The sequence below is a fragment of the Pagrus pagrus genome (genome assembly GCF_965226575.1).
Source record: "Pagrus pagrus genome assembly, chromosome: 4".
In the NCBI taxonomy this organism is placed as follows: Eukaryota; Metazoa; Chordata; class Actinopteri; order Spariformes; family Sparidae; genus Pagrus; species Pagrus pagrus.
This window is the reverse complement of record NC_140188.1, coordinates 10746879-10759451: the sequence shown is the minus strand read 5'-3', so window position 1 is coordinate 10759451 and position 12573 is coordinate 10746879. Positions and strand designations below refer to the sequence as shown.

General features: G+C 39.0%; 1 protein-coding gene across 6 annotated transcripts in view; it reads left to right on the top strand.

Annotated features, from left to right (window-relative positions):
* Positions 1-12573, top strand: part of ncam1b (neural cell adhesion molecule 1b) — an 82675-nt gene that overhangs the window by 24348 nt on the left and 45754 nt on the right. For all 6 annotated transcript variants that reach the window (XM_084350832.1, XM_084350830.1, XM_084350829.1 and 3 more), the window contains exons 2-3: positions 10274-10348; positions 11780-11989. In XM_084350832.1, coding sequence (XP_084206958.1) covers positions 10274-10348; positions 11780-11989 — 285 coding nt within the window. The remainder of the gene's footprint in view (positions 1-10273; positions 10349-11779; positions 11990-12573) is intronic.

Here is a 12573-nt window from a genome sequence, read left to right as displayed (position 1 = left end):
AGCTAACACAGTGACGTATCGATTGTTACACCATGTTTGGGTATAATCAGGTTTTGTAGTTGCTAATTACATTTTTTACAATAGACCTCGTAATGTAGCAGAGATCAATGTGAAGACAATTTCAGTTTAAGATTTAGAAAATGCTGTCAGGGAGGTTTTTCCCTTGGCTCACAAGTGAATGTTTTGAAGGATGTGTTTTGATGTATTTAAATGAGGAACATTTTGTCCCAGACTTCTTTCTTTTTTTTCTAGTTGAATCCCTTCTTCTAGTGATGCACATTAAGCCCCTCTACATGGGAAGAAAATCCTTTTGTTTTATGACAAAATGATAAAAGTGATATGGCATAAAATATGACATGTTTTATGAGACTTCAATATCGCAGCCAAACACCTTTCAAACGGCCACTCGACAACAGATAGTCTGAATCATCTCCACTGTGGCAGCTCAGCTTCTGCTGCCTCGGCCTCTTATTCTAATGTGCGTTGCCCTATTATGTAACCCATAATATGACCATTACGTCAGTATTTCAAGTGATATTTTACGCCCTCGTTTTTTAACATGTAACATTCTGCTGCTACAAAACCAATCCTGTTATCTGCTGACTGGTTGCAGAATATGTTAATTTTCAGATATGATTTATCATTTACAACTTAAAAAAGGATTTAAATACATATGAATTACATTTTAAGCCTCCTTATGTGGTCTAGATGTCACGGAAAGAAGATTTGGGATTAAGATTTAGGTTTTACAGGGGTAATTTATTTAGACTGAAATAGATCGAAATAAATATAATCAAGAACCAGGCAGTTTCTCTGTCCTCGTGGCTCCTTTGCTCCTTTTGGTTTGGCACATTACCACTTCTTTTAAATCTAATGCACAGAGATTTACTGTGAGCTTCCAGCCATCTGTTGTGCAGTCTTATCATGTTTGAAAAGCAGTGCACAAATGAAATGCCCCAAGTGTTTAGAGCCTGGCAGATATTGATGCCTCAGCTAGGGCCTATAATAAGGGAAGCACCAGCTGAGCGTCAAATGAATTGTTAAAATTTTGCTCTTTAACATCACATCGCATGGTCTCAATGGTGCACACAGGGTCAAATTCGCAGCTTTTATGTATGTATATGCTGTGTGTGGATAACTGGTGCACATGTTTGAGCTTCAACAGCCTAGCCACTAGAGGCAATCATGGTGATCAGTTGAAGTTGTGCACTGTGTTTTGACAACCTCTTCAATGTAAATAGTCACTCCTCGGAGGCTGTACTGCTGCATCCAATCAGACGGCCATACGAGAGAGAAAGAGGGCGAGAGAGGAGAGAGAGCAGTGATGTCAAAATATGGGGAGAGGGGAGCTGGGAAACACGTTTCCATAGCAACTGGTAGAAGTGAGTATAACTGTGGTTGAGAGGCATGAGCAGCAAGCAAATACTTCCTTGTTCCTTAAAACTATTGAGTCCTGATTACGACCACCTTGGGTTTGCATTGTCCACTTAAGACTGGGATCTCAATGCAGTGTTTGTTCTCAATTAAATGCTTCCATGTTAATTTATATTTATCTGTTCAGACTTTTCATGGAGAATCAAAATGTGTAAGGGTTGTGTGAACCAAAACACATGAATTATGTGCCTCAGTCTCTTTTTTAAGAGCGAGTTACAAGCACATGTTATGTGCTTTTTATTGTCATTTAAGTGTTTTAATACAGCTGTTGTGAGCTTACCCCATTGACAAATATGTTTGTCTAGTTCACAGTTTTGTTTGTAATAATAAATCAACACAATAAAATGGTCAAAGTGGGTGAGTCATTGGCAGTTTTTCTTGGCAAGAGTGTGTGGGACATAACATTGTGAGATATTGTGAGTCAGTGTCTTGCAGTACATTATAAACACACTGGCACCATTACTGGTGCAGAGGCAATTCACTCCTGCAGACTTTTGAAGTCTAAACTGATTGCTTTCCGGCAGTTCAGATGCTACCTGTTAAAGGCTGTACGACATTGAAATAGTGGCACATGGGTTCATTTTGCTTTGTGTGTGTGTGTGTGTGTGTGTGTGCGTGCTAAAAAGGCTTTTCAGCACATACATTTTCATCCCAGTGGTCCATAAAACTATATGAAACTGTAGGTGTTCAGTGCTGTAAATACATACTATACAGACTTGGCTCTTGCTTTGTAAAGAATCATTTTCCTGATTTTTTTAAGGTTATATTTTTCTGTTTGGTGACTAGGATATCATAGATTTATTTATTTTTTTCTTGATGAATCACATAACGGAGCTACTCCTGTGTTATATACTGTCATTACCTTGGGGTTAATATAAATATACAGGGCTCCACTATTTTGGTTGCACATGCACCAAAACATCTGTCATCTAAACATTTTCATTAGTCTCAGTGGCGCGCCTGAAAAAAAACAAAAAAACAAAAACATGTATTTGCACCTTTATTCCTGTTTACAATCATTTACATGATGTTTAAAGAAATTTAAATTAAATTGTATTATTGGGTGCACATAAATTATGTGCTGGTGCACCTCAATGTAAAAGTAACTCACACCAGTGCAACGAGTGTTTAACGTTCAATATAAAATATTGTTTTAGTATTGTAAGGAGTTAGCCAGTGATTCCAAGCATAGTGGCTAGCTGGGCTTTTGTTTGAAGGACGGATCAGATTCTTTGTTTATTTAAGATTACAGATAGTCAAGCAAAGGTTTATAACTGTGACTGTGAATTTGGCAGGCTTTAAGTTTAAGTGGTTTTGTCTTTCCCTGTATGTGTGTGTGTGTGTGTGTGTGTGTGTGTGTGTGTGTGTGTGTGTGTGTGTGTGTGTGTGTGTGTGTGTGTGTGTCTGTGTGTGTGTGTTAGGCTAGCAGAATAGATAATGAGCATAATCCCGTACAGCAAGTGAAGCGAGTCATGGCTTGGGTGGAGGCTTACTACAACACCCCATAGCACTGGCAGTGGCAGTGGCATTCGAGGTGTTGCTTACTACAGAGGCCAAAGGAAAGAGGCCACGCTCTGCACAAATTCTCATCTATATGACATCCTTGCTCTTCATATCTTATCAGTTCCTGCCAACAGAACTGTGGAAAAGTCTGTGTATTCCTAGGGGGAACTTAAATTTGAGATACAACCCGAGCTAAAGAGGATGGGTTTAGGCTACATTAGGCTATTAATGGATCTGCATCTGCTACCACTGATTACTGTTGCCCGAGGACATCAATGTATATCATTTCCATTCATAAAATAACCCCCTTCCACACCGGCACTACACAGAAAAATACACACACATACACGTGCAAGCACATGCGTATGCAGTGGTATTAAGTAGTACAACGCCCCGTGGCTGTACTGAAGAAACCATGACCCTTAAATAGAAACACAAAGACTCTGTTTGAATTGGAAAGGAAGCAGTCATTTCTGGCCTTCAACTATAGTACAGTCAAATAAATAGCACAAAATTCTTTGCAATTTGCTGCATTATGCCGTGACTTGCATCAAGAAGCAGCAGAGAATGAACCCTGCAACTGATAATAAGCTACTACCAATGATATAGTATTTTTACTCCATGATGCTGTAAAATTAATGAGATTGCTCCAAGACTACAAACAGTAAGGTTTGGTTGATGACCTACAGAGACATGAATTATTGACACTGCAAGCTGTCTCCTATAGTCATGATCAGCCTGCATCCAAGTATGACATTGCCCACAGCTACAGTAAATGTTACATCACAAATGAACTGCTACTGTCAGAGTCACAGTTCCTGTGTTGCATCCAAATTCGCCTCTGCTTTCCTGTTTAGATGCAGGAAAACAGACCAGCAACCACATTTATTGCTGGTGTTTCCTTGGTAATCATCTCGGTATTGTGGTAAAATTTAGGCAGACCATGATTCTCTGCTCGTATGTCATCTGTCAAGTTGACCTCATGGTGCGATTGTAAATAAGACTTAATTTGCTTCTCAGATTTTGGGACCGACTAGCATTCTTCATCCATTTGTTGGCAGCTGATCTTTGGGTTCCAACCATATTCTGCATCGATAAATAGCAATGTCTGGAAGGCAGATCTTATTAAATCTAATTATCTTCCTTGGTTTATGTCAGTATGTCTTGCCTCTTCAATCTTAAAAATGTAATTATTGATGCAAAATGGAATCTAGAGCTACTCAGAGATACAGCCATACCTCATCTCTAAATGTCTGTGGTCAATGGTCAGACATTAGTTTGTTGATGGAAAATTCCACTTGGCCTTTTGTCCATGTCTCTAACTTCAAGTTGCTGGTTAAATCATTTCTAATATAGGTAATCAATATAGGTTGATTTAGATGGGGGGGGGGGGGATTTAATTTTTTTTGTTAACAATACATTTTTGGATGGTCAGCCAAAGTCTGAAAGGCATTTTAATAAAAAATGTCAAGTTTAACTGCAGGGAAATTACATGTTTACTCAGAACTAGGTCACTCTTATCTAGTTGAATAAATTGCTTCTCTGTGGGCCTGCTAACCAGTCTGATGTTGTAGGCTTTAACAACTAGGACAGGCTTGCACGAGTTACGTTCTGTTTGTATGTAAGTTTTGTAAGCCTGAGGTTTGGTTTGCCAATTAGTGGTACATCGCACCTTCTGATGCTCTTGGGGCAATCTTCCTTTCCACTCATTTTCTTAGTCTTTGTTCCAGTTTAAATCATTTTTCATAGAGCATGAACTGAGGCGTAAGGTAAGTTTACAGTAGGTTTAAGAGCTTGTGCTCAATGATCTGTAGTCCAAAGAAATAACAGTGCAGTTTAGCAGAGGGGTTTTCAATATGAAAAAGAAGAACAAATCTGAGAATATACTTAAGTAAATTTTGTTTACATTTTTTAAAGAGGTATGTTTTTCTTATGCTTATGCACCATTATTATTTTTAAATTTCTAATGTGTAGGTGTTGAAATTACAGATTTTGGCATGATGGTACGATCATATAAAATATTAGGCTTTTATGATACACCTCTGGCACAACAGATACTGACCGATCCTTGATATTGATTGACATGGAATCAATTACCCAACAATTTTCAAGCTGCAAGACCCTACCCCTTGTTTTCAAGTGCCCCCTGCCCCTCAGAACAGGGTTACAAAAGGGGTAGTGGTTGAAATCTCCTACTATGAAATGGGACAACCCTTCAAAACTCGACCCAACAATAACAACATAATGTTAGATAGCTATTGGGATTGGGCCAGAGTCTACAGCCATGCTAGATTAATTAATCATCAAATTAATTATCCGAAAAAAATGTTTTTAACTGGATAAATTAAACATTTTTGATGGCACTGAGTAGAAGTAGAGAAGGTAGTCAATAAGATTAATCCTCTGTGGACCATGAATGTCTGAATTTCCAATACAGCCTATCCAATACTTAATATATTTCAGTCTAGACCAACGTGGGGGTCGATCCCTAAACATGCTGCAAGCTATGTTAACATTTATCACTAAATAAAACAATGATTAAAATGTGTGCTAAAGGCATTTCTCTTTTTGAAAAAGCACTGAATGAATAGTGCCAAATAACTTCTAATGAATTTAGATTAAAAGTAGTTTATAGATAATCAAGTCAATGAATTATTTTATCTTGTCTAGCTCCTTCAACCTCAATGATGTGGCGATCCCCATGCAGTCTCAGCCCTACTTGGGTTTAAAATGGATTGGTCACTGAGGATTCACATGCTGATTAAATTTCTAGGACACACAGTTGCTTCTTGTAATTTGGCCACTGCCTTCCTGCCCTTTCGCTGGGCTGGAGCTACAGCCGCTTGTTAGCCTCTTAAATATATGAAAAGTGAGCTGTTGGTTGGAGTGCAATTACCCCCGTCTTGTTCATAACTATCTGAAAAGAGGAGCCACGGCTCTGCCTTCGATCTGAGAGAGCTAATTAGTGCTTGGGCTACAGTATAGTTATTTTGGAAAACTCCCAGACTGTGCAGGTGTGTTGTTCTTGCATTCTAATAGTCTACATAACAAGGAGAAAAACACTTAGGGAGAGACAGTGAAGAGGATGGAGGATCATGTGATGGAAATTCCCTGTGGGACCTTCATCCCTCTGAATGTCAGCTTGTTTAGAAGATATGAGAGCGGTTTTGCATTGTTGGTTTTAATATAGGAAAGGCAGTGTTGTGAAGTGTTCTGACAGGTTTTACAATCTGGCTTGCTGCTTCCTGACTTTGTGACATTAATTCAATGCACACATCTGATCTAGCGAGATCAAAGTTTTTTTTTGATCAGTTATGAATTTATAGTACCTGCTGCTCCATTATTTAGCCAATAAACAGTGGACTCGGTTGCAAGTTGATGAGGTACAGCGAGCTTAAACGAATGCAGTCTAACACAACAGTCCTGTAATAAATCCTATTTTCATGAAGGCTATAATGTTCAGTTGTGTTGAAACTGTTCATGTACATGGGCATTTAAAAACAAACCCTTTTCTGTGTCTTTTGGCTTTTTGTTCACACAACAACATTTTAGATCACTGAAGACAGACCTTTTGTAAACCTTTCAGGGTGAAGATATTTAGAAACTCCAATTTGAGCGTTTACATCTGGATGGACAGGAATAAAGATTTTTGGAAACAGTGATACAGACACCAATGTTGCTTCCTAATTGGGTCTTGTTTCTAGAGTTATTGGCAAATGTGAACTCAGAGTATGTGTTATGATATTGGAGTGGCATATTTGTGTTTTTGCATTGATGGACTGCATTTGATATTGTCTATATTTAGAAAGACACCAATCGATATTGATTATACAGTGACGGAAAAGAGAGCCAATAACAGCTGCTGTCAATATTTTAATAAAAACAGCATTATTCTGGAGGATTCAGTGAAGAGCAGTCATATTTCCCCAGCTTGTTCATAGCAAGGGACCTATTAAACCTTTTCATATTTGCGGCAACTAAGCAACCAATCTGCTTCCTTTTTACACTGGCACATGCCTTCCCCGTGTACTTGAATGGCCATGTGATAGCGCCTTCAGGTGTGCTGTATGGTGGGAGATTATTTCTGAAACGCTCATCTGGATGGAGATTGTTTTGGTTTTAAAACCCTGTTTAAAGAATACCTGTGTACGTGTGGACTAGGCCTTAGAGATGCGTTGGCTCTACATTATTATCCTTTAGGAGCCTGCAACACAATGCTATGGAAAGAATTTTGTATATTTTAGCATGATTTTACAACCTCTGCTTTTTTTTGTCGTGTTACAGAAGCTAAGGTGAAACCTGACCTGGCCAGTCTTTTTGACTGCACCGTCTGTGGATATTTCCTCTGAAAATGTCAAAGGGAATAAGCTTCAGCTTATATGCTCCGGGACGATATAAAATGCAGAGAATGCGGCTATTTTGGTCTAAGACTCATCTCCTGCCCCACACCTGACCTTTCTCCCCAATTGCCTCTCCACTGACCTGGCACATAGGAACTGAAAAATATGAAGAACTGATACTGGATCTGTTCATGGACGAATCTAAGTTGGCGTATTCATTCAACCTTCATTGAATCTTTATACTTCACTGGAGTAATGAAAATGTGTTTTTCACATTAGTGTTAACCTTGTGGTCTAATTGTTGCATTTCGTGTCTCCGTTACACTTTCCATTCCATTTTTTTTGATGCCTTGCATGTTTTTCCTCTTCTGCTTGGATAGCTTTGGCTGAGTTTGGAAACCATTACTGATGAGAAGCGCTTTCAGACATTGAATGTGATAATGGGCTTTACAAGTAAACTTCACTTGACTTGAATAATCATCATCATCATCATGCCTCCCCTGCACATGAGTAGCTTGTTTGTTTGACTAAATGAACACCAGCCGTACTGACTTCCTCGGTCCAATTAAAACAAAATTCTTATCCATAAAATTAGCATAACGTTGTTTCAGTTAGTAGATCCTGTGAAAATAAATTGAGCGGGGTTTTGATGCCTGTTTTTCATGTGTCTTCACTTTGAACATCAAATGCAGCTGACAAAATCAAATAATTTGGCTCATTTAAAAATAAAACCTTCTAACAACTGTCATGCACGCAATCACTTTAGCGAAAAGTGCTTTGTGCAACTCAAAGTGGACTAAAATGAGGATAGTTTTGTAGCAGAGACTGTGCAAACTGAAGTGAATTTCACAGTTCATGTTCAGTTTCTACCCAACACTGCTGCTCTGATGGAATAAAGGATCACACTCTAGGCGCCTATTTAAAGGGTAACGCCACCAATTTTACACGTTAGTGTGTTTACAGGTCTTTGGGAGTACTACTGCATATGTGAAAAAAGTAGCATAAAGCTTTTTGTTGATCCAGAGGAAAACTGCATGTAATCTGATTATCTGCATCCGGTGAAGTCACTCACTGGCTAAGGTGCGTTACGGGTACTGTAGGCGCCAGGTTTTGAAAAGCAGTCCACTGGTCCAGCATGCAGTCCTTTAACACTTTTGCCTCACTATGGACAGTTTAAGAACAAATCAATACAACAAAACCAGAGATATTGCCTTTTTTATTCCATGCATTCTTCTTCCTTTTCAAAATGTGGCAACTACATTACCCACAATGCAACTTAGCCACTGAGTGACATCACTGGAGGCAATTTATCGGATGTGTATTGGATGCCGTCCTCTGATAAAGCTAATGTGAATATTATGGTTGATGTCTGAATCTTTGTCTAAAAAGTATTATTTAAAGTCATTTTTAGTATCAACAATCACACTAATAACAGTAACTGCTTTTTTGTTATCTCTTGCAAGCTAGTCATCCCTAGCCATTTTTTGTTAATTGTACCTACCAGTGGCTACTTTTGGTGCCCAGTATTCGAGCCCAGTAATTGTTCATCTTCAACACATTTAGAAAGGTTCATTTACAGTTTCTCAGGAAAATCCAAAAAAGGAATAAGACAAAAGTTCTAATTAACAATCTGATTCTGATTAAACTCTGAGCAAAAATAATGTGTGTAGGCAGTAACATCGGTTCATTAATTTTATAGCTCTGTTCCAATTAAATTAATCAGTTGTCTTAAAGTAAGCAAACATGAAAGGATAGTATATTAGACAGCAATTTGCCGATTTTCTTTAACCTTTTACTGAATAATGATTAATGGGTTGAATTATCTTTACAATTTCACATCAGGGGGAATGTCTCCTTAAGGGAAACAGACATCTGTTGAAACAGATGTGATCAAAATCCATCAATCATTACTCAGAACTTATTCTGCCTATTCACTCCAGTCCATCGTCACTAGACATCATCGTCTTCTTTCCCCGTGTCCCTTGACAACAGTGTATGCCCACTCTCGCTCTGACCTCCAGTGTGTGTGCACACACTGATGGTGGTACATACACATTCACACAGTCTTGGGCATAGATTATATAGAGCTGGATTTTGGGTCCATTTAGTCACACTTCATAGTCAACCCCAGGAACCCTTGACTGCCCCCTTGGGAGATTCTGCAGGACACAAGTGAAGCTTTGTTCTAATTAAGCACAGAAATGTTTCAGGCCATAGTTCTGTCTGTCAAATAACAGAAATCTGTCCTTTTCATCCGGTCTTTGATGAAGTGCACCGAGTGACTCACTGCGCTTATCTTGCTAGACAGACAGCATGATTTAGAAAAAGTTTTTAAAGCATTTTAAATTTCTTTTCATCTTAATTTCTCTCAAGGTAGGTTAGCAGCACAGTATTGGTTCTTACCAACTGCTGAATGTTAATTTTAAATAATTGCAGCGTTAGCTGGATGCTATATCTCTTGAAAGGACAGGAAGACTGCAGGCAAAAGAGGAACAGGAAATGTCCATGTTTTTGGTAATAGGGCTGCTAGAGCTGAAACTGGCAAAGTCAATATCTTGAGGTGCTTGTGTATTAGTTTCCACATATCTCCTGTACCAGATCTCGCAGAAAAAGTTTTGATCTATGTGCAGATATGTGGGTGTCACAGACTATAGGGATAGAAAAGAGAAGCTGCTGTAATTAGAGCCACCTGCAGGAAGTGAATGTCATAGCTTGAGTTTGTATTATCGAATACTCAAGTTTTTTTTTTTTTTTTTCGAGTATTATCAAGTTTTTATTATCGAATTTGTGTTGTGTGTATTCCAAGTTTTACATTAAATGTTTGTGCTGTTAACTAACACATTAAGATGTCTGCATCTGAAGTTTTCTGGTTCAGTAATTGTTATATCTCTGAATGCTGAAACAGCGTTGAGCATTTCTCCATTCATAAGCATTGTGCCATTTATTATATTACCAAGTTTCTGATTCTGTTTTGTTTTTGTTTTTTTCTGTTGTAGTTTCACTGGAAGTGCAGATCACACCAAGTCAGGGGGAGATTAGTCTTGGAGAGTCCAAATTCTTCATGTGTGAAGGTAAGTGTACCAAACTGTCCTAACTGATTTATACCTTTTTCACATCCAGTTTTGGTTAGATTCTTTTAAAGATACGACCTAAAATAATTAAAAAATTAGAAAGTTGAAAAGAACAAATGTCAACAGTGACAGAGGCCTGTGTTTTGGGTTTATATTTATATGTATAGATAGATGTATATAAGTATGGGTGGATGGATGGATGGATGCTTTATTGACATTGCATATTAAAATACAACGAAGCTTCACTTTGCAGTAATCCACAGCATCCAATGTTAATATACGTACAAACGTGTATATAATGCGTAGTATAGAAAATAAATAGTCAATAAAATTGATTTAGCGCTGGAAACATTGACAGTTATTGCACTGGGGTTCGGTAGCTGTTTTGGTGGGGTGGGGAAGTGTCATAGGTTCAGCAGTTCTTCCACAGCTCGAGGAGAAAAAGCTGTTTCTCAGCCTGTTGGTCCGTGTGCAGATGGTTCTGAGCTTGCTGAGTGCTGCTCAGAGCCTGGGACGAAGCACTCATATCTGGAGTCGGGGACGCCTACAGGAGAGCCTTGGCTGACCTAGAGAGAGGCATTAAACCTGCAAAACACAAGTACAAGCAATGCATTGAGGAAAACTTCAAGGATAAGGACCCCTGCAACATGCTGCGAGACACTAGGAACAACGCTGGCTATAAACAAAGCCACGACACCCCTTCTTCAACCGACATTGTCCTCACCAGAGAGCGACCGCCCACTCACTCTCCAGCTCTACCAGGTCAAGTGGGCTCTAGGCAGGGGGGGGGCCGATGGTGTTCTTGCCAGGCACTGAATACATGTGCCGACTAGTGCTGCATTGCTCACGAACGTGTTCAACATGTCACTACAACAAGCCACACTACCACCATCATCCCTGTACCCAAGACCTCGGCATTCACAAGCCGAATGATTACCGGCTGGTTGCTCTTACGCCGGTGATTATTAAGTCCTAATACCAGTGCTTTTGTTTGACATCCACGGCTCAGTTTATTAAGGGTAAGGATATATGAGAATTGATATTTTAAAACAAGAAATTGATTTACAAGCTGTCTTTAAAAATATTGACATCCTTGTGATTTGGGGGTCTGGGATGCATACATGTATCCATATGGCTGAAATGTGATCAATCTAATCAATATTGACCTTTGTTGCATGAGACCCCCTTTAATGCGGCGTGTTTCCTGTTGCCTTCAACATCTGTTCAAGGCAAAACATGATACAAAATCATTAAAGAAAAACACCATTTGGCTGATAATTGGTGGTTTCCAACAGCTAAAATGCAAAAACCCAGAGCTTCAGTCTGCGCAGGAGTATGATCAACCTACAATATTCACTTGGACACTGGTGAACTTCAACTGATGTTGAATGCTTGCATGTGAGATAACACTCCTCTTTGCTGTGCTCTCAGTTGTAGGTGTTGCCAAGCATATAGACTGGTTTGGGCCGAGTGGGGACAGGATAGAACCGAACAGACCAGACATAACAGTAACCCGTAACGATGAGTCATCGTCCACCCTCACGCTGTATAAAGCTGGGACTGAAAATGCAGGGACATACAAGTGTGTGGCTACCAATGGAGACCAGCAAGGGGAGTCTACTGTCAAAGTGAAAATCTTCCGTAAGTATTTCCCTCACTTCCCAAATTATTGAGTTGTATGAACACAGAAGAAAAAAGAATCCTGTTTATTGAACTCACAGTATTTTATTGACTGCTCAAGGGCAACACATTACTCTTTTTCTTTTCAAGTGAGGATGGATTTTTCATCAGTTCAATAAACGGTCGGAAGACCATTAGAGGGCTGCTTAATGATCCTGTCTGTTGTGCAGTTCTTGTGAGTAATGGCTTTTATTTTCCATGAATGCCAAGCATCAGCAAACGTCCATCAGAGATGAAATCCTTCTCCAAACACAACTTTTCCTGTTTTTTCAATTACCATTTTGGGTTATTATTAGAAGTGTTCACCCATGTAAACATGGCATATTAAAATCAATATGCAGTGTCAATGACAAAATAAGAGTGCAGTTTCATTTTTCAGTTTGCATTCCTCTAGACTCTGAGGAAAATTGGAAACCTATGTTTTAAGTAGGAAAAAGTAACTGTTTATAGATGTGAAGCATTCACAAGTAAGCTGCTGCCATTGTTAGCTGTTAGGCTCATGTGACCTTCCACCATCTATAGAGGAGGAAAGTATGACAGCAGCA